The sequence below is a fragment of the Panthera leo genome, chromosome D3 (assembly GCF_018350215.1).
Source record: "Panthera leo isolate Ple1 chromosome D3, P.leo_Ple1_pat1.1, whole genome shotgun sequence".
Taxonomy (NCBI): Eukaryota; Metazoa; Chordata; class Mammalia; order Carnivora; family Felidae; genus Panthera; species Panthera leo.
In genome coordinates, this window is record NC_056690.1 from 70,224,823 (window position 1) to 70,247,683 (window position 22,861).

The 22,861-nt window shown below is 49.3% G+C and overlaps 1 protein-coding gene across 2 annotated transcripts in view; it reads left to right on the forward strand.

Annotated features, from left to right (window-relative positions):
• MAPK4 (mitogen-activated protein kinase 4) overlaps positions 1 to 22,861 on the forward strand; it is a 52,304-nt gene that overhangs the window by 19,088 nt on the left and 10,355 nt on the right. For both annotated transcript variants that reach the window (XM_042910366.1, XM_042910367.1), the window contains exon 2: positions 22,059 to 22,203. In XM_042910366.1, coding sequence (XP_042766300.1) covers positions 22,059 to 22,203 — 145 coding nt within the window. The remainder of the gene's footprint in view (positions 1 to 22,058; positions 22,204 to 22,861) is intronic.

Genomic DNA, 22,861 nt, shown 5'->3' on the forward strand with positions numbered 1-22,861 from the left:
AAAGGAAGTGGGTCCGGCGTGGTGGTTCCTCTTATCTGAGCGGAGAAGATGGGGGCACACAGAACTGCTGAGCCAGGGGGGTCTACATTTGCAGACAGAGGATGCCAAGTAAAGATGGAGAGTCAGGGGTGGAGAGAGAGCGAGCCTGTCTGATCACTGGAGAGCTCTCTGGTCGGTGTTTCCAGTCCTTAGGGGGCTTGACTCTCTCCTCACCCCTCATCTGCATCCAGTACTTTTGGAGGAGCCCATCTTTTTTGCTTTAACTCTATTGAGTGGCTTCTGTTATTGCAGCTAAGAAGCCCTTTACTCCTTTCATTCCTTTGGGTGGATGGGGAAGAGGAGAGAACCTCAGCATCACACGGGCGTGGGCTGGAGCAGCTCCCGCTGTCCTCAGAGCAGCCGTACAGGGCTGCAGATGGCAGCAGGCCTGGCTGAACCACCCGCCCCCCCCCCCCCCCCCGACGCATGCTCTTGAGAAGCCATTGGCAGGAAGGCACTGGGATGGAGTTGGAAAGAAATGGGGGCTGTTGCAGGGATTAGCAAGGAGGTTCAAGGAAGACCTGGAAACATCGAACCAAAGGGCCAGGAGCAAGGGGTGTGTGAGGTGACCTGCGGGCATCACATTCTGCAGACTTGGCACTCAGGAGGACATACAGGCCCCAGTTTTGCTCGCCTGCCATTCCTCTCGCTCCTTCTCCTGTCTCCTCCTCCTCCTGCCTGCCTGTTTCTGGGCCTCCTTGCTCAGGGCATTCACGGGGGGCATTTCACAGTCCAGTAGCAATCACAGACTAAAGAAGCTCCTCGTTTGAGAACAAAACCCTGGCCTGAGGTTCAGACGATGTGATTTCTAGCCTCCATTCCACTCCCAAGTCACCAAGTGATCAGGAGCAAATATCACTGCTCTGTGCCTCGGTTTCCCCCATCTGGAAATGAAAACAGTGGTTACTGGCTTTTTCTCTCTCCTGAGGGCACTGAATCAGAATTAGAAGTTAAGGCAGTTTCAAAGACCAGCAGTGAGACCAGCAGGCTGGTGTCAGAGGCCTGGGTCCCAGCCCTTCTTCCTGTGCCTTGAGTGAGGAAGGCACCCACCTCGTGAGGCGCTGCTTCCTCACTGTCACGTGAAAGAGCGTAGGGACCTACACCCCCCACAGATGGCCATGGGACAGAGACAGGGACAGAGATAGGCCTGCGCCATGCATGTGTGAGGAGGCACCGTGGCCACCTAAAACCGGCCGTCGGGTACTTACTGAGCCACTCCAGGGCTCCCATCTCTGCGCCTTCTTCTGCTGTCCACCTCGAGACAGGACCCCAGGGTTGTAGGTGCAGAACTGGGTGGGATTAAAGCAGTGTTCATCCCCGTACTTCTGGGCTTCGCCCTGCACCCTCGGGAATCCCAACGGGGCCAGTTCTGTGTAGGTCATCCTCAGACTGTGTTTGGGAGAAGCAGCCTGGTTTAAAGACTGTCCTCTCCTTCGAGTGGTCCCAAGGAATGACACTTGGGGCATCCAGCTTCCCCTTGGGGGGAGGGTTCTGTTGTGTCTGTGATGTGTGTCTGCTGCATCCACAGGGTGTCCTGAATTAGAGAACAGCTCATCTCGCTCCCCCAGGGGCCTCCCAAAAAGTGATTGCCTGAGGTGATACTAGGGTCTGGATTTGACTCTGAGAAGCAAACAAATGACAATATAACAAAAACAATCTTGCGGCAATTCCCTTGCTCTTTGGTTTTTCACTTCACATTGGTTCCTGGTCTGAACATTCTGCAGACGAGATGCTGCATTTTCTACACTTCTCTCTGCAGCCTTGCTCCATAATGTACTAAAATGCAGGAAGACCAGAAAGCTAATGAAGTCATTCAGTTATCAAAAATTGAATTCTGTTCCCTGGGTGCTATGTACCAAGGCAGGAAATTGAATGGGGACATTTTAGAGATATTTCCAGCAACAGGGGTTGAAACAAAAAGTCTTTTCTGCTTAACCCCCATTCAGCCAGAACCCCAAACCGCCGGCTAAATAGCATTGAAACCGTCCATGCTATGTTTTTGCAACATTCTGCTTCATTTTGAACAATGGATTTTCTTAATTTGTAACTCCTGATTGAAGCGAACCAAAGCTGTCCGACTTTGTGCTTGATGGGTAGCTAAATGAAGGGCGTGTTTGTTGCCAAAGCCACCACTCATTCTGCAAAGGAATTTGCTGCAAGTTCCCTTTAAGTTTGTGCATTTCAAGCAGAAGGAGATTTCCCTCCATTCAGAATTTGCCCGAGTTTTCTGGAATATGTCTGCTGCTTGCAATGAGACTCCTGAAATCTAGCTCAGTTTATTGACCTGTGTGGGTGCCCAGGGCCATCCAAAAAAGGGGTGCTTGTCCTTCGGCTCCACTCTGGCTGATGGGAAGAAAGGGGAGCAGAGCTTGGGCTGAGGTTGCAGATTCTCAGCAGTGAGACCATCGAGGCCAGACAGGATGGATCTGAGGTCCCTGACAAATCCACCTGCCACCCTGCCCCCTGGTCTCCACAACACTCGGAGGGGGACAACCCGGAAGGGAGGGAGTGCCGGGCCTGAGAGCCCCAGAAGGCTCACCTGCCCCAGGCTGGTTCTTCTGCCTGCTGGCACATTGCTTCACCTGCCTCGGCTGTTTTAAATCATCAGAGTGACCTCCTCACCCAGCCGCTCTGACCTTGCCTCTCTCCACAGCCTTTTCTTTATAGATGGTAGAAAAGGAAAATGATAGGGGTGCCTGGGTGGTTCAGTCGGTTATGGGTCCAACTTGATTTCAGCTCAGGTCATGATCTCATTGTTTGTGGGATGGAGCCCCGAGTCGGGCTCTGCACCGACAGCAGGGAGCCTGCTTGGGATTCTCTCTCTCCCGCTCTCCCTCTCTCCCTCTCTCTCTGCCCCTCCCATGCTCACTCTCTCTCATAAATAAAAAAAAATTAAAAGAAAGAAAACAGGAAAATGGTAGCTGTACTCCTGTTTATGTATGCTTTTGCCTTTCTAAACCACTGCCACCCCTATGTTTTTAAATCCAGGTGTGAGTTTACATGCAAATTACACTAAATCTCCTTCCAGAGGAACATCTTGCTACTATCAACAGCTTGACAAAGTGAGTTAACATAGCCTGACATATTTCAGAGGACCCAAACTCACACAGAGAGCAAGACATTTGGAACAGAAATTTAAAGAGCTTTAAACAGAGACTATAAACAAGTAAGAGATCCTGCACAGTGCAGCCATTTAAAAAGCTCATTTTGTCCTAATGAGAAGTTTTCTGTAATCAATGAAGTGAAGAAAGCAGTTAAGGTAAAGTATGATGGGATAAAATTGTTTTATTTTTGGAAAGAAAGTTAACGTGTGTGTTCAGGGAGGGAGGGAAGGAAAAACAGGAACTGCACTAAATTGTAATTATTTGTAGGGAACAGGGTTGGCGGTATCTTGAGAATCAGGAATGATTTTCACTTTAAAGTTTACTTCTTAAATGACTAAACTGTTGGAAGAAACAAAGCTGTACCACTTGGCAATTAAAAAATAAAATCTTAATCTGTCATGTAAGACAGCTGAATGAGAGCACCAGAAATGAATCAGCCAAGAAGGCAGGGCATGTCTGAGAAGGACGGGGCACCAGAGAGGTAGAGAAGGAACAAGAGTTTGACTTAACTCTCTTTATAATGAAAGGATTCCTGGTCAGCTGAAATTTGACAGATTTTTGCTTTGTGATGGACAAAAACAATTATGAAGGTCTGTACCATTGAACTTAACAAATACTGGGGCATAATATGTGCAATAGCCTAGTCTAAGTCTATGTATATATGGGACTTTCTACACACATTGTCATTTAAGTGCCTATGTGGCATCCAAGTAGATAGTTTTCTAAAGCCAATCGTCCTCAAGTCAGAGTATTAAAAAAAAAAAAGGGGGGGTGCCTGGGTGGCTCAGTTGGTTAAGCAGCCGACTTCGGCTCAGGTCATGATCTCGTGGTCTGTGAGTTCAAGCCCCGCATCGGGCTCTGTGCTGACAGCTCAGAGCCTGGAGCCTGTTTCAGATTCTGTGTCTCCCTCTCTCTGACCCTCCCCCATTCATGCTCTGTCTCTCTCTGTCTCAAAGATAAATAAACGTTAAAAGAAAAGAAAAAAAAAAGACATCTCGCCTAGAGAATTGCTTTGCAAAATAGGTTTCTATCATCCTCGGGTTTTACTTGAAAGGATGTTCAGTAGTAGGCTCTGGCCCAGTCCACTTTTGTGAAGAAAACAGCCCCAGTGGTTTAAGAGAGTGAGAGGGTCTAGAACCTGGGCTGATTTTAGACAAAACTGCAGAGTTGGTTGAGGCTATCTTGTAATCTTCCGGTCTCCCCTCTCTGTATCCCCTCCCCCTCATTAGAGCTTCCATCCACAGTTGCCTGCCCCCCATCTCCTCCCCTGGTCTCCCTCATCCCCTCGTTCCTTCTCTCAAAATCCTGTGTAGATCTTGAAAACAAAGCCGCAGTCAGTCATTTACACTGTAGTGTGAATTTTAGCACACAGTCATGTGCAGCCTGGTGATACTTCTATTTTAAGTTTTACTCTTCACTGTAAAAAGGGAAAGTTGAATCCCAAGGAAAGAGATGTTCAGGCATCAGCCAGCAGGTGGAGGCAGTATTTTTCAAGCAACCTTCCTGCTGCTCTAGAAATCATACCACCTGACTGTTGTCTGCCTATAGCCAAGGTCTTTGGTATTCTCACCCAGAGCCTCGCTGCAGGGCCTCATCCAGTCCCAGTTGGCCTCCTCTCCACTCTCGAGAGGAAATACTTCATTGTTCTCCAAGCACTACATGGTACATGCTACCCTGGAGTGTAGCCATCAGGATATAAGCCCTGGTCCTGTTCCTTAAAAAATGTGTGACCTTGAACAAGTTATTTATCCTCTAAGCTCAATGTTCTTACCTGTAAGAAGAAAGTAACAGAACCTATTTCATAGGTTTGTTCTAAGGACTGAATTAAATAAAGAATGCGAAGTGCTTAGCACAGTGCTTGGCAGGGAGGAACCCTCAGTAGACGGAGCTCTTCTTTTTTTTTTTTTTTTTTTTTTTTTTAACGTTTATTTATCTTTGGGACAGAGAGAGACAGAGCATGAACGGGGGAGGGGCAGAGACAGAGGGAGACACAGAATCGGAAGCAGGCTCCAGGCTCTGAGCCATCAGCCCAGAGCCTGACGCGGGGCTCGAACTCACGGACCGTGAGATCGTGACCTGAGCTGAAGTCGGAAGCTTAACTGACTGAGCCACCCAGGCGCCCCTAGACGGAGCTCTTCTTATGACTTGACGGAACAGAGCCAGGGCGTGTGTGAGGAAAGGAAAAAAAGGACCAGAGCCAGCTAGATGGGATGGGACAACTCGGGCAAGGACACCTGTTTCTATCAACTCAGCTTCCAGCCGGTGATCTCCTCTGGTGTCCCGTGGGGGAGAGCACCGCGTGGGGCTGGCTGACAGCTCCCAAGTGCAATATAAATTTTGGACTCGTGAGTAAGGACAGGAGTCCTGTCTTGCAGCCCCATTCATCTGAGCCACAGGCAAAATGGAGGGTAGATTCTAAACTGCTAAACAGATGGCTCCCAGCCCATACACAAAGGGTCTACATTTCACCTGAGCCAGCGTACCCTCACTTTTGCACACGATTCCAACAAACTTCATTATCTGGTTGTCAAATCCCCAATGGATTAGGGGCAACAAACTAGGGACTGCAGAGAGAAGTGACAGCTGAGAGTCTGACAAGGAAGGAGACAGGAGAAAAAGGCAGACATCAGCATTAACCAAAAAAATCACAGCCATCAGGCTCTGGAGAGGGGTTTCTGCCTTCCTTTGATATCCGCGAGCTGCCGTGTGTGAGGACTCGGGATCCTGCTGTTCAAAATCTTGACCCTGCAGAAGGGTGTTAAATCACAGTCTATTTTAAGAAGCCAGCTGTGTGTATGATGTGAATGATGATAGAAACTTGGATTGGTAAAGCCCTTTCTTTCCAGGGTCCAGTGACTTCCCACAGGTTTGATTATTTGGTTACCGGATGATTCCCATGGGAATCCCGTGGAATAGGTGGGACTGTATTGCTGTCTCCCATTTTACAGATGAGGAAACTAAGACTGAGGGTGGCTAAGATTGCCGAGGCTTATGTGACTAGTGAGTGGTATGTCCGGTGCTCTTTCCGACCCAGACATTTTCAAACGGTGTTCCTCGGGGCCCTGGGGTTCTGCCCAGGGGCTGCCACAGGGGTGCAGGGCAGGCCCACGATCACGTCTGTGACTTCCCACCTCTGACTCAATAGGAAGTGCCCAGTAAGAGCAAGAGACGTCGGATGGGGAAGAATCAAAGAGGTCCTGCTGCTTGGAAGAAAACAAAAAAAGAATGAGAGAGAACGAGAGCTTTGAAGCTATTGAAAACTGTGCCCTTAATATTCTGGGAACATTTCTATCCAAAATGATTACAATCAAAAGAAAGTCGTGGGACTGTATGCATATGGGGTAAACCTCCTGCTCTCTGGCAAACAGCCAGCCCGAATCTCTTCCGCCAAGCATGTCCCCGTCTTGCGGGACTCGGTTTCTCTGGGAGCTGCCCCTGGTGGGCCCAGCCTCTGACCTTAGGTGGGCATTTCTCCGCCTCCTTTCTCCACAGCCACTTCCCACACACGCAAAGTGCTCAGGCCACCTGGGGCTCTTGGTGCCTTCCACAGTCCCTGTTCCCATGGTGTCCTCGCCATCCAGCAGCCCCGCTGTAAACACTTTAGAGTGGGCTCGTGGCCGCCTATATCTCCCCATCTGTGAACACTTAATACTCGGCGAATGAATGACAGGTGTCCTTCTGCGTCTTAACAGCGGCCCCCCCTGCACACCCGGAATGTTACCCCATGTAATTTATTCTGAACCTGGGACTAGCAGGCCCGGCAGAAGACTTCCTGGAAGAGTTATCTGCATAGAGAGGGCTTTGGTGACACCACATAGGTGGCACTAATGTACCCAGGAAGATACGGCCTTATTGCCAGCCTCTGGCTCTGCCGCCTCCTTCACCCTGCACCCACACCACCCTCTCGGAGAGAGACAGGAGAGCGGCATCCAGATGGCAGTCATTAACGTCCCGTCCCTGTCCCCATCACCAGACTCTGACAGTGAAACGTGTGTGCTGGGTATAGTAAGGGGGCAATCACGCTTCTCCTTCAGCTGGTCGCTCTCAGAAACCAGTGTGAATTGAACGCGCTTGGTAAACAGCACTGTTTACTGTCCTGCCACGGATGATCAAACCAGAAAGCCAGAGCACAGACTAAAATCTCAGCACAGCAGACAAGGTGGCAGGAAATACCCAGTGTGACATGAGTGACACAGGGGTCTTTTGGTGAAAACGTTCCTTCCCGTCCCCCTCTTCTAGTCCCATCTTCCCTCTAAATTAGAGCTCATTTGGAAAGAGCATGTCTTGAGGGCGTGGGTGTGAAGGTAGCCTTGAGGGTTGGCAGGACCTGGGTGGGGAGTGAGAGAGGAAGCATTCCAGGTGAGGGCAACTGCAAGGGAACCGTGGGGGACATCTCACGGATGGCAGCGCGTCACTCCAGGGGAGCAGGGAGTGGAAGGCTGGAAGGCTGGGAAGGGAAGAGGGCAGATGGGTGAGAACCTCAGAACTCACGCTGAGGAGTTTGGGCATCACAAACACAAGGAAACCATTGAAGCCTCCATCAAAACAGAGCCTGGGGGCGCCTGGGTGGCTCAGTCGGTTAAGTGTCCAATTCTTGGTCTCCACTCAGGTCATGATCACGTGGTTCGTGAGTTCAAGCCCCGTATCTGGCTCTGTGCTGACAGTGTGGATAGAGCCTGCTTGGGATTCTGTCTCCTTCTCTCTCTGCCCCTCCCCTGCTTGCTTTCTGTATCTTTCTCAAAATAAATACAAATAAACTTAAAAAAAAACCAAACAGAGCCTGAGAAAGGAAGGGCAGAGTGACAGTATTCAAGCGGAGTGCATCACACATTTTCTGTTTAATCCTGGCAGCACCCTTAGGAGGTGTTCTCTCCATTGTGTGCAGATGAGGAAGCTGAGGTTCAGTGAGGTTGAGAGAGTTACTCTAAGTCACCAGCAAGTCAGCTGCTGGCCCAGGACTTGAACCTCCTGTTCCCAACACGGCATGTGAGGCATCTCTGTCTGGCAGGGGAGCACAGGCTGCAGGGACACCAGAGCCAGGTGCTCCTGCTAAGGAAAGTGCTTCAGGGCACTCTGGACCCCCAGCACGGGGGCACCTGAGAGTCAGGTCACCAGCAGAAAAGGGACGCCAGAAAGGACTTGGGAGAAGTTTGATTTTTGCTGCTTAAAAACACAGATGGAAATCGTCATTGTGGGAAGAAAACGAAATGAAACCCATCACGGGGTCTGGGCTTGGTAATCGTTTGCTAGAGCTCCTGTCCACAAAGCACCACAAACCGAGCGGCTTGAAGAACAGAAACCTATTATCTCCCAGGTCTGGACGCTACCAGGCTGAGACCAAGGTGTTCTCTGGGTTGGTTCCTCTAAGTGCTGAGAGGGAGAATCTATTCCGTGCCTGTCCCCTCGCTTCTGGCGCTTTGCTGGCAGTCTTTGGCATGTCTTGGCTTGTAGAAGCTTCACTCCATCTCTGCCTTCGCCTTAGGGCTTCCTCCTCACGTGGGTGTCTGTGTCCAAATCTCCCCTTTCAATAAGGACACCAGTCATACTGGGTTGAGGTCCATCCTGATGACTTCCTCTTAACTAATTACATCTGCATTGACCCTATTTCCAATTCAGTTCTGACCTGGAGTTGGAACACACTTCACAGGTTAAGGGCATTTCCCCAAAGGACTGCCCTCACTTCAGTCATCAGCCACTGCATACTCTTTTGGGGGAGCCAAGGAATTTGCTTTTTGCTGTTCCTCTAAAAGTGAAACCAAGGGTTTTGGCTCTTGGTAAAGGAATTTAAGGCAGCCAGGTGGCAAGGGGAGATCAGAGACCTTTGCTGGTGGCCAGGGATCATACCAGCTTGTCTTGTAAGCAGGGAAAGAAACATCCTTCAGAACCACCCTGGCTTCCACGGTAATCTTCCCCTCTTCACAAGCTCTCTGGGGTGACGAGACAATCTGCCTCCGCCTATGAGAAGACAGGTCCTGCCATAGTTTACTCTAAGGAAGGTTCCTAGAGTATGTACCTGCTTCCCTATCTTGAAAATCCTGACAACATGCCTCCCTGTCTGCCTCCGCCGCTCCTCTTCTTTGGCCCTTATTCCTGCTCGGGGCCAGATACACCGCAGTGTTCACGAAGCCAAACTCAGGACCTCTCACGATGTGTTCACGTGGTCATATATTTCTGTAATATTTGCAAACTGAGATATTTTGACAGCAGTTAGCTAAGAACTTGTCTCTTTCCATTCTGACGTGCCCCCCCCCCCCCCACCACACTTGCCCTCCTGTCGGGTGGCGCTGGAATGGCCCGGCACTGGGGACCTCTGAGAGGAGGTTGGGCTAGGGGAACGTTTAGCTTGGGTTTAGCGGGATCTAGTTACATGGTGTGCAGTTCCTTTTATATACAATTCAGTTGTTGGTGGAGGAGTAGCTTGCAGGAGTCCTTCTGTGGCCACTGAATCAAGTCATGGAGTGTCCTCACACAAAGGGAGCAGGGACCCCCTGTGGCTACCCCCCAGCCCCGCTTGGTTAATGACAGCCTGGTTAATGAGTGCCATCAATTCAAAACATAGAAGTTTAGTCACCACATGAGAAAACTAGAAAAGCCCCCAAATCTTACAGCCTATGTACAGATGAGTGCCCAGTGGGTACGGTTTGCCCCAAATTTGACAATAGTCCTAAAAACTTACGTGACCTGACCAAATGACTAGTTTTGGCACGGAGAGAAAATTATAAAATACCAATCTTTCTAAAGTGTCCGCCGTAATAGAGGAAAGACTGAGTTAGATTTTCAGTGATCTTTCAAAGACTGAACTAGCTTTAACTTCTGGCTGTAACAAAAGTATATTACAAAATTGTCACAGAGGGGTGCCTGGGTGGCACAGTCAGTTAAGTGTCCAACGTCGGCCTAGATCATGATCTCACGGTTCATGGGTTTGGGCCCCACGTCGGGCTCTGTGCTGACAGCTCAGAGTCTGGAGCCTGCTTGGGATTCTCTGTTTCCCTCCTCTTTCTGCCCCTCCCCTGCTTGCATTCTGTCACTCTCTCTCTCTCTCAAAAACAAAATAAACCTTAAAAAGTTTTTAAACAAAATTATCATAGAAGAGATGATCAGAGATTATGCAGTACATTCACGTGTTCGCTACCTGCAGTTTGGCAAGCAGCTAATTGGTAAAAATGTTATTTTTGTGAATTATGTGATGTTCATAGTATTTGCCAGCTTTTTCTAATTTTTAATCTGCAGTTTTCTGATTCAAAAATAAATATTCAATTTCACACCTGATTTTGTGTTCATAATTTCCATATATTTTTTTTTATTTTTTTATTTTTATTTATTATTTTTTTTTTTAATTTTTTTTTTTTCAACGTTTTTTATTTATTTTTGGGACAGAGAGAGACAGAGCATGAACGGGGGAGGGGCAGAGAGAGAGGGAGACACAGAATCGGAAACAGGCTCCAGGCTCCGAGCCATCAGCCCAGAGCCTGACGCGGGGCTCGAACTCACGGACCGTGAGATCGTGACCTGACTGAAGTCGGACGCTTAACCGACTGCGCCACCCAGGCGCCCCTCCATATATTTTTTTTTAATGTTTATTTTTGAGACAGAGAGAGACAGAGCATGAACAGGGGAAGGGCAGAGAGAGAGGGAGATACAGAATCTGAAACAGGCTCCAGGCTCTGAGCTGTCAGCACAGAGCCCGACGCGGGGCTTGAACCCACGGACCGTGAGATCATGACCTGAGCCGAAGTCGGACGCTCAACCGACCAAGCCACCCAGGCACCCCCATAATTTCATATTTTTAAGAGGCCTCCAAAACCTCTTCACACAGTGACTGCCCCACCCTTCCCTCACCCAGCACTGAGTGTCCCTGACTTAATGATGGTCTTTGCAATCAAACCAGCAAACTGCCTGTGCAGAATTGGCTTGTAAGCTCCCTGAGGACAGCCCCCCAACTCAGAGTCCCTCACACACAGCCAGACCCACCAGAAAAATTTAAGAAATGCCTGTCAACAAAGCTTCTGAAATGGGACCGGAATTCCCCAGAGCAGGTGACTCGGGCAGTCCCTCAGCGAGTGAGACATTTCAGAAATGAGATGTGTGCTGGGGACCTGCAGGGTTTTTTTTGGAAGAGAAGTGTTTCTGCAGAGACAAGATGTGATCCTTGATTAATAATGTGATCCAGGCAGCCCAGCGGCCAAGGAGAGAAGACCCTTCTTGAGGGCAGGGGCAGACAGGGTTACTGAGCCCAGAGCTGGGTTCTGACCCTGACAGGAGCAACATTGAAGGGGGGCTGGAGCTGGTTTCAGGGCCTTTCGGCCAGCCCACCCACAGGCCTCCTCCATCCCCTGCAGCCTGTGCTTCCCCAGTGGTTGGGGGAAGGGGGCAACGGCACCCATCCAACAGGCCTGCCCTGCCCCCACGGGCCTGCACTGCCCACCCTTGAGGCCAGAGTCTCGGTGAACTCTGAGTAGCCAGCATTTCTGAGGGCTTTTGTAACATGTAGTCACCTGTGCCTTCAGCCTCTTCTGCCTGCGGACCTGGGGCACAGCAGGTGTAAGCGGTCCCTGCCCTCAGGGGCCCAGAGATAAGTGAGGCTCGAAGTGTGAGTTTTCATTCCACAGGAGCCATGATGACATTAGACCTTGCTAATATAATAGAAGACAATGGCTAATAGGTCAATATGTTTCCTCTCCCAGGTAGTAAACGTGTAAACAAGGACCTGGCCCAGTCTTTCCCAAGGCATCTGGAGAAAGATTGGTCCCCAGGATACACCTAGAAAACAATGGTTATGTGGACAAAGAGGTATGACAGGTGGTATATCCTGAATCCCCACCTAGGAGATCCTGAGACTGTAAATAAACTTCTTCGTTATTGCCCACCTGCCCCAAGGGTGTTCGTTCACACAGTGTTATCTCCTCCTGCCAGCATTTTGGGGTTGTTGACCCATTTTGGGAAACACTGAACTAAAAACAGTGACTCTGTAGTGGAGACTTTCCGGCCTCAGGACAGAGAGGTAGCCAAGTTCAGAAGTAGCAGAGTTTTTCTGGCTCATTCTCCCACGTTCTACAGGCAGCTACTTCCTTTCCTACATACAGGCTGGACCCTGTCCGGAGCTTGCCCACAGCAGGAGCTTAGCACTGACCAGTGCCAACTTCCCCAGGCTCCTGCCCTTCAAAGGCCCCTGAGATAGGGATTTCTAACCCCTTCAGGTAAGCTGCCTGGGCCCAGTGCCAGTCCCACCCACAGCCATCTGTATAATCCAGCCCCACCCCACCCAGGGTTCTAAAATCTGCCACGCCCTTCTAAATTCCACCGGACCCTGCTTCCATAGAAAAAAGCAAGACCATCTCACTTTTCTTAGTCTCGATTCCATCTTAGTTATCTTTTTTTTATGTGTATTTATTTTGAAAGGGAGAGAAAGCGCAAGTCGGGGAGGGGCAGAGAGAGGGAGAAAGAGAGAATCCCAAGCAGACTCTGTGCAGTCAGTATAGAGTCCCATGCAGGGCCTCGAACTCACCAACCCGGAGATTATGACCTGAACCTAAGTCAGATGCCTAACCAGATGAGCCACCCAGGCACCCCTCCATCTTCGTTAGCTTTAACAAAGGTCGTGATTTATACCTCAGAGCCTTCTGAGAAAGGAAAGCCCAAGAAAGTTCCATTTATTCTTCTGAGCATGCTCTGTAAACTGAACGGGGGAGAATTCTTATCCTCTGGGAAGGGATGGTATATGAGCAGCTGTGAGGGGAAGGCCAGAAATAGGAACAGAACTGTCTGCTGTGGGACTGGGTGATGTTGGTACTGGGTCGTTGACTTCCCTGCCTCAACTCCCTGCCAAAGAGCGGGGACAGTGATAGTGCCCACCCTGTGAGACTATCATGACAATCATGAAAGAACACAGAGAGCTCAGGAGGGTACCTGCCACGTGGTCAGCCCCTGGCAAATGTTCATTATTATTGTACATCTTACTCCACAGTGCCCTGGGGTTAGCCTTCTCTTTCTTTTTGAGAGTGGAGGGGGGAACGATGCACTAAGGTGCTGAGTCTGACCTCCGGGTTGACCCCCAGCAAGATTAGCAGCACAAAGGGCCCAGCTACCACAATGCAGCCTCAAGATAATGTCAGATGGAGATTCACAGCCGCGGCTCACACCTGAGGGAGCCCCAAGATTTCAGAGGGCTGGAGTTGAACATGGCTGTTACCCTTGCCCTGTGATATTCACATGGCCAGCCAACCTCCAAATAATTTATTGACTGGCGGTCGATTCCTGAGATTCCACTGTGGGCCTATCAAGCCAGGCAGAGGATGTAGGGGCTGCAATAATTTCCCCATATAGAAAATGAAAAAAAATATATTTATTTTTACATTAGCTGAGCTCATGCTGGCAAAAAGAAAAAAAAGAAAAATCCCTTGTGCATAAGGGGTGTTCCACAGACCTTAGTTCTACCCCGCGTAAAGATGTTCTCAGTTACTTTTATCTGGATGTTGTTGAGAGATCTCCAAGGAGGGTTTGCTAGGTGAGGGGAGAAAGTTGAAAGTGCTGCTCTCATTTGGGGATGGAGGTGGGGGACAGAAAGGAAGACTTGGGACTCACAGATCAACATCTTTGATGTTCCCCCTATGGCTACGAGAGTCACTAATGTCCCCTTATCACAGAGGCTTTCCCAGACCACCCACCTAATCTATCTCCTTACCCTGCTTTATTTTTACTCTATCTCCTTACCCTGCTTTATTTTCATTCCTGGTACTATCTTCACCGGACATATTATACATTCATTTGTTCATCTATCTGTCCTGCTAACAAAGATGCTCCGTGATTATAGGGACTTCGTTTTGTTCACTGCTGGGATTGAATCTCAGCACTGCCAACTTTTAGCTCATCTGGCCTTGGCCAAGTTATTCACCGCTCTATACTTTTCTCACAGGGTCATTTTAATAATGAAATGGGCCAATAATAGAGTAGCACTTGGCGTAGTGCCTAGCATATCGTACGTTTTCAATAAATGGCAGCCGTTGTTATTATAGGTTGCTTTCCAGTAAATTTTTACTTCCTTGGGGTCAGCTGCCTGGAGAAGACCTCTGTGGCTATTCAAGGATTCATCTCATCCTGAGAGGAGCTAAAAATAGAAGCTACACTAATTGGGGAACCTTGAAAACACTGTTTACCCTTCAAAGCAGGTGGACCAAGATCTATGGGACACTGGGTCTCAAGTGTGGCTATAAACCGAAATCACCTGGGGAGTTTTAAAAAGTACTAATGCTCGGGGCCTACCCGCAGAGATTCTGACGTCATTGCTTATGGCAGGTGGCCTGAGAATCGGGATTCTCTGAAGTTCCCCAGGTGCTTCTGATGGGTAGCAGTTTTGAGAGCAGCTGCCCCAGGGTGCTGCCAGATTGCCCTGTGAAAGTCAGCGAGACAAATGTCTAATTATGGCCTGGCAGTTAATGCATCTTCCTAAAAGGAGTCTTTGCTCACAGACCAGCCCATTAAAAATGAGCCACTTTGGCCCAGCAGGGCCCCCCATTTATTTATTTATTTTTTTTAAATTTTTTTTAACGTTTATTTATTTTTGAGACAGAGAGAGACAGAGCATGAACAGGGGAGGGGCAGAGAGAGAGGGAGACACAGAATCTGAAACAGGCTCCAGGCTCTGAGCTGTCAGCACAGAGCACACGCAGGGCTCGAACCCACGGACCGTGAGATCATGACCTGAGCTGAAGTCGGACGCTCAACCGACCAAGCCACCCAGGCACCCCAGGGCCCCTCATTTAAAGTTTGCTGTGTTGTGGTGCAGCATCCTAGGACTCTAGCGCCCCGCAGAGGGAAACTTGGAGACCAGGAACTCAAGCAGATGGGGAAACTGAGGCTGAAGCAGCTTAACAAGCCTTCCCTCCATCGACCTCTCTAACCAGCTCAGCGGCGCATCCCTGGTGACGATGGCGGGAGGACAGCCGGCGATCCCGGTACATCTCCAGACAAACAAATCATTTTGTCATGTCTTTGAACTGTGGTAGAATTCAGACTTCACGGTTTGGACCCCATGAGGGTCATGGCCAGAGCTTTTACCTGTGATGTAAGCTGTAGTTGAATTAGAAGGCAACTGCATTTCAAGAAAGTGCTTTTTAAAAGGCAGCCCACCCCGTTGCTCCCACTTTCCTGCTGCCTAAAGGTAAGGGGAAGTAGATTATGCTGAGAGAAATAAGCCAGTGACAAAAAGACAGTACAGTCAGATTGACAGAGACGAAGTAGGCGGGTGGTTGCCAGGGGCCGGGGGCACACAGTCTGGGATCGTCTTGCATGGGTACAGACTCACTTGTGTGAGATGGATGGTTGGATTCACAACAGTGTGAACGTACTTGGTGTCGCTGAATTGTACACTTAAAACTGCTGACGATGGTGAATTTTATGTTGAGTGTATTTTGCCACGGTTGAAAATAAAGTATTTAAAAAAATTCTTTTTTAAGTTTATTTCTTCTGAGAGACAGAGTGAGTGGGGGAGGGGCAGAGAGAGAGGATCCCAAGCAGGCTCCGCACCTGCCAGCGAGGAGCCCGACGCCAGGCTCCATCTCCCAAACCATGAGATGGTGACCTGAGCCAAAACCAAGAGCTGGACGCTTAACCGACTGAGCCACCCAGGCACCCTGAGAATAAATTCTTTTTTAAAAAAGCGATTCTATCACAATTTTTTAAAATATAAAGACAGGAAACCACATGGAGTCTGCAGACCTATAGGAACTTAACTGGGCTTTGGTTGATTTCCATGGAAACCTAGGCAGAGACTGTGAATTTCATTGGACAGGATCCCATAGAGCATGGAATGGGGAAGGGGCAGCCCTGAAAAAAGGGGACATATGAGCATTTAGGGCATCTTGAAGGTAATGAAAACTCCGTGCAGCTGATTTAACCATATTATTCCTTTCCCCGTGTGCATTTCAGCTGCATAAACAGAATGTACCCGATGACTTACTAAGGATTGTGCTGTGCACTTGGCTTTTAAGATTGTGTGTTCCTTTCCTCGGCTTGAGAGGTTCCCTGCTGCACATTTTCATGGAAATGAGTTTAATAGAATGAGTGTGGAGTCAACAATAAGAACGGCTATTTGGCTGTGGTGTTCTTTCTTTTTAAAAAGGCTTCTAGCACGCCTGATACGGATATTGGCACAAGTAAGAATTATACCTTCAGGGGGAAAAGACTGGAGAGCGGGGGACCGTACCTCTGTGCTTAGAGGGGCCTCTGGGAGAGTGTTGTTTTTCTAAATGATCTTTTGATGGGTGTCTGTAACACAAAGAATTAACCCCTATTATAGGTCAGCCTGCTGCTCTGAATGAGAAATCTGCCTGGCCTGCGAGCAAGGCAGATCATAATTCCTTAGGGCAAGGCGTGATATTAAAGGTCAGCGATGGCTTTGCTGGTCCAAGGTCAGTGCTGCAGCATCGGCATCACCTTGTCCCCCTGATGAAACGGAATCTGCTTTCAATCAGCCCGGATCCCTGAGTATTCGAGTGCACGCCACAGTCTTGGAAGCTGTGCTCTAGATGTCCACCAGGAGGGTGGTGTTGGCACGTCTCTCCACAAGCTTGTCCGTGCTGTGCCCGGACACCTCAGCCTGTTAGGAGCCCAGTCCCCCACTTAGCTTTAGAGGGTTTCCTCACGTGAAAGGCAGCAGAGCTGCATATTCAGATGGGGGGTGCTACATCTGCACAGCCTGGGGTGGAACCCAGCTTGTCTCTTACAGCCTGTGTGACCACAGATAGAGTGCTTCCCCTCTCTGTGCCTCAGATTCCTCTCTGTAAAAATGGATATAATGAGAGTCCCTACCTCATGGGGGTGTTATGAGGATGAAGTGAGTTGATCCATATGAAGCAGAGCAGTTTGAGGAGTTCGGTAAATGTTAGCTATTATTATCGTATTACATAGATTTCTGTCTCATGCTTTGGCTCACGTGTGTCTCCAGAGTCTCAGCGAACGAGCTTCACTCCTCATCCATATGATAGACTTGCAAATGCCTAAAGGCAGCTCTCATGCCACACCCCCCCTTCCGTGTGTGACTTTCCCATTCCTTGTGTGTATTCTTTCAATTTCCACGGCACGCTCACCAGAAGGTCTTCTGGGAACTAGCACGTCCACAAGAATCACAGCATCCATGCAACACCCCCATTGACCCCTGAGGCTAAAAATTCTACTCCATAGCCTGATTTCTTTTTCCCTTGACCTAGTTTCTTCTAGATCAGACAGGGGTGTATTTGTGTGCTGCAAGGAAGCGTGGTGCCCAGGGGCCTTCCCAAGGCCTTCCTGAGCCCCATGATCCCCTGCTATCCAGAGAGTAGCGTCTTGCTGTCGGCCAGGGCTTGCAGGTTTCTTCAGGCTGCGAGCAACAAGGACTGCAGAGCCTGTAACTGCTGTGCTCCATGAACACCCTCCCCGGCACTAAGAATCAGCAAGAGCCATACCGTAGGAGGAAGGCCTGCCCAGGGCCAACGGGAAAAGCAGAGCAACCTCTCCCAGCATAAAGTGAAGCTCCTGTCCTGCTCCCGACCACTCCTTCCACAATTCCGCAGCCCTCCTTTGTTCTTCCTGGTGTTCTCAAACTGGGAGGGGGTGGCGCACGGGTTCCCTGGGGAGTTCATTCAAGATGGACATCCATGACTCCAAGCCAGTAACTTTGAGCGATCTGTACATCTCACAAGCACTTCCCCTGGTTCCCATTGTTGGGGGTCCTTGGCAACCACTAACTTTCAGAACAAAGGTCATTCTCCTCTGCCTCTTCCCTCATCCCATTTGTCCACATGCCCAGATTTCTCTCTGTCCCCTGAACACATTCCAGGTCTTCCACCCCCCCCCATCTTTACTCACACTGGTGCCCATTGTCACCACAAAACTACCTAAGATGTCCCCATCCTTTAAGACCAGCTCGAACCTCATTGGCGTGGAGCCTTCCCTGACCCACTGCTAAACAGACATGCCCCTGTGCATTCTAAGTATGCCTCTTTCTCGCTGCTTACCAGGACTCTGATGTGCAGTGTGGTGGAGGTCCAGCAACGTACAGGTTAGAGCATGACTCTGGAGCCAGACATCCTGGGCCACTTCCTGGTCATATGACCTTGGGCGGGTTGTGTTACTACTCTGTGAAGAGCCTACATCGAGAGGCTGATGGGAAGACTACAGAATGAATGCACGTAAAATGCTAACACAGCGCTCGGCACAGAGCAAGTCCCACGTAAATGTTGACCGAGATCATTTCCTTATCCTTCCGACAATCATAGTCAGTATTTCATCTTTTTGACCGCATTATATGCTCTTTGAAGGCAGGGAAGGTTTTAATCATCACCTTTGTTTCCACACACAGGGACAACACCTGGCAGAGACTTCTGGTAGAGGAGGTGAGGCTGTCGGAACCCCCGCCCCCCAGCCTGGCCTGGACGCAGGGGTGGCCCTAAGCAGCCATTCAGTATGAGGGGAGAAACCAACCTTCCCACCTTGTCCTCCCCACACCACACACTCAGCTACTGTGGCCTGGGCTTTCATTCTTCAGGGACTGTGTCCCCATTTAAATTCGCCCTCTCCTCATGAGGGGCCAGAAGGGTGAAATGGAAGGCTTATTGGAACATGCTTCTCCCCCAACCTTCCTTCTGTCTCCCAGACACAAGAGATCAGGCTCAGAGCGGGTGGAGGCATAGAAACAAGTGGCCCAGACCGGGAGCCCACCCTGTGCTCGCTCGCTGGAGCAGCGGGCTGGGGCCCACCCTTCTGGGGTGAGGGTGAGCAAGTCTGTTCCCCATTCCCTGGCAGGCGGCTGGGACTGAGCACAGTGCCCCCTGCTCTCTCTGCAAAGAAGATGCTCAGAGCATTAATTATACCTTCCCGTTGGATCTGTCGGGGGTCCCTAATTACCCTCCTCAGAGGCCGGCTGCTGCTAGATTATTTCCCAAACACCTACGATGCTTTTGCAAAATCAAAGCCTCCCCTTGGCTGTACCTGACGCTACAAAGAAGCAAAATGGACTGGTCAGAGCAATAGATGAAGAAGGCCCGAAGGCCCCCTGACGGGGTCTCGACGGGAAACCCTGTCCAACCGTCCCCCAGCAGCACCTCCAGAATCAGCTTCCCACCGGAACACCAATGGATGGGGTGGCAGGAGGAGAGGGACCCTCGGGAAAGGGCAACTCCAGTCTTGCCTCTCACGTGCTGAGAGGTGGCCGCGGAGAAGTGTAGGAGTGTTGGTTTCCTGTCTCCTCGGAGCCGTGACGCCTTCCGACTCGCTCGACAGTGCACCGTGTGAGACCAGGTCTGATGATTGAGGACAGGCTCCTCTACAACTATCCCCACCCGCAGGCTCTGGCAGGAAAGCCATTTAAGGATACCAGCTGAGCCGATGTACTTACTGATTTGTGAGCCCTTCTGATAAAACTGAGTCTCCACTCCTGGATATTCTTTAAAGATATTTTCTTTTCATTCTAGAGGATTCTGACTTTTGCCCAATCACTCCACTGAAACTTTCTTGAATTCAGATCACCAGTATGCTGTGGGTCCCAGAGCCACTCTTGCTCAGACACCGCGGGCTCATCCCAGCTGAGGGCAGGACCCCTGCCACCATGTCCCCAGGTCTGCCCCACCAACCAGGAAGGGAGCCTCCTGCTGATCCCCAAATTCTCCTCTGCCCTATGGCTTCTGAAACACATCAGTATGTCTTCTCTATATTTTCAAAAGGGCTTGAGAGGCAAGTAACCAGAGGGAAGCGGCAGCTAGTGGTTAAGGAAAAAGCATCAGGTTCTAGATTTTCATTCAAAAGTAAGGAAGAACTGTGAGTGAACTTTCTTAGCTGCTATCATGGCCTGGCCCTTATTTCTGGCCCAGGGGCAGCGTTGCCCAGGCAAACATCATTGTTTTACTTTCAAGGCATGTATTTCTGGAAGGGAGCCCCCGCTCCCCCACCCCTCTGTGTGCCCACTGCAGTCCTAGATGCTGCAGAGAGCCAGAAGTTAATTACAGGAAATTCCATTCCCTAAAAGACTGTTCATTTACATATCAGAGAAAACTCCCCTTATATCACCTCCCCTCTGGGTGACTCCGCTTTAGTCTCTGGCAGTCTCAGCCTCTGACTAGAAAATAAATCAGACCATTCTTTATTTACGAACCGCCCACCCAGAAGTGAACTTCTACAGTTTGGCTTGTGTCTGTAATTTTTTTAAAGATTTTATTTTATGTATTTTTTTTAATTTTTATTTGTTTTGAGATGGGGGTGGGCAGGGTGGGGGTGGGAGAATCCCAAGCAGGCTCCATACTGTCAGTGCAGAGCCCAGTGTGGGGCTTGAACTCATGAACCATGAGATCATGACCTGAGCCAAAACCAAGAGTCGGACACTTAACCGACTGAGCCACCAAGGTGCCCTAAGATTTTTTTTCTTTTTAAGTAATCTCTACACCCAACATGGGGGTTGAACTCACAGCCCTGAGATCAAGAGTTGCATGCTCTACTGACTGAGCCAGCCAGGCATCCCAAGTGTCTGTAATTTTTAGAATCAAACTTAAACTCCTAACAACCAACTGCACATACAACAACATGTATGAGTCTGGCTGCATTATGCTAATGGAAGGAATTTAACCTCAAAAAGCAGCTATGACTCCATTTATAGGACATTCTGTACAAAGCAAAACTAGAGGACAGAAAGCAGTGGTCGCTAGGGGGCTGGGGGAAAGGCAGGTGACCAGAAGGGGACCTGAGGGGATAGTAAGGAGTCCATTTGGGTCGGAGCATTGAGATCGGGGAAGCTCTGTGTCATTTCCTCTCTCCCTGCTTCCCTCCACCAGTTTGAGGCCCTACTCTGAGGAAGTATGTGCCACAGAGGAGAGAAAACTGCTGTCATAATTGCAGGCTCTCAGAAGGTTTCAAACATTTAATAAATCTTTGCTTAACACATAAAGAGAGTCTAGATGTTGATCAAAAGCTCCTGGGTATTTGGGCTTCTTAAGTTTTCATCTGCTTTAGCCTGGGTCTGTGATACTTCTTCAGTCAGTAAAAAGGACAATTCAAATGCTAAATGGGGGGTTCCATCAGCAGATAACAAGACCATCCCTAAAGTCTCCCATGGTATCCCCTCAGTCTGAATTGTCTCACCTTGACCCCAAAATGGGTCTACCTTCTCAATTTAAAGAGACTGTTCCAGGTAATCCAAATGGACACCTCACAGGTTACATTGTGGGGTAAACGTTCTGCATTATGTAGAAAACAATTTCCAAATTGGCTGGCTATATTTTCCATTCTGTGCTAAAACACTTATGTCATCACCATATCTTGTAGGGAAGGATTCAATCCCAGAGCACAAATCCCTGAGCAGTGGCTGAAGTCAGCTAGTACATCTGTCTGCCAAAAAGACACACTGTAGAACTCCCAGAATCCTCTGAGCCAACCAAAGCTGTGTCCACTCTGCCATTTAGGGCTGTTTCCATATGCTGTTCACCTGCACCCATTACGAAGCTGGCCTTATCCATTTTCAGCAGGGGCTCGGTGTCTCTGACATTGTAGCCACATTAATTCTACTCATCAGCACCAAAGTAACTGGCTTGATTTCAAATGTGGGGCTATTCAGTCACTGGATAAATGAAATTCCAGGTTCTCATCATTACTCCATTGATGGTGGTAATGAACTTGACTATGGTTCCTATTTATCCATCTTCTTACTAGATGAGGGCAGATTTGTTCTGCATGGTTACATCAAGTTGGGGTGGGAAAGTATTCTTTTTGAAATATTGGTATGTTGCCTCCCTGTCCACAGAAGAGAACCCCTGGGCCTCAGGTAAGGTTCAACAGTGAAGGGATCCAGAAAGGGGTGCTGCCTTCGGATGGGGAGAGATCCTCGAAGGAGGTGCTTGGGAGAGAGGGTATCTACACATGGCTGATCATCAGAACTGGGTTTTATTTGTCTTCCAGGGTTATCTGTCGGAAGGGTTGGTAACTAAGTGGTACCGCTCACCACGCCTGCTCCTCTCCCCGAACAACTACACCAAAGCCATCGACATGTGGGCCGCCGGCTGCATCCTGGCCGAGATGCTCACGGGGAGAATGCTCTTTGCCGGTAAGTCACTAGCCATGTCATCTGACTTCTCCTCTAGTGGCGTTCTGTAAAAAGGGCAAACTGAGTGCAAAAGAAGAAGAAGAAAAAAAAAAAAACAACACAGCATGCCAATCACAAAACATCCTGGTCTTTCTCTTTAAAATGACCTGTATGGGGTCATCTGGGTGGCTCAGTCGCTTAAGCGTCCAACTCTTCTTGAATTCAGCTCAGGTCATGATCTCATTGATCCTGAGATCGAGCCCCCGCCTCCGACTCTGTGCTGACAGCGCGGAACCTGCTTACAATTCTCTCTCTCTCCCTCTCGCTCTGCCCCTCCATTGCTCTCTCTCTCCAAATAAATAAATAAACTTTAAAAATTAAAAAAAGGAAATTACCTGCACAGCCTTATGGAACTACTTGGAGGCACCTTATTATCATTTCAGGCAAAATACTGGAGAGGCTAAAAATAGTCTACTGGGCACAGAACTTTCAAAATCAAGTGACTACTTATACTCAGACACCTTGAGATTGACTCCTGAAAACATCTATCCTACATTTTCAGCCTCTTCCTCCTCTCTCCCTGCGACTGTGAGCAGTCGGTCTGGAGTGTTCATTTGGACAGGGACCCCTCAGGGGGCTCCCAGAGTCCCTGAGCTGTCCTCCGTGGGGGCAGCCAAAG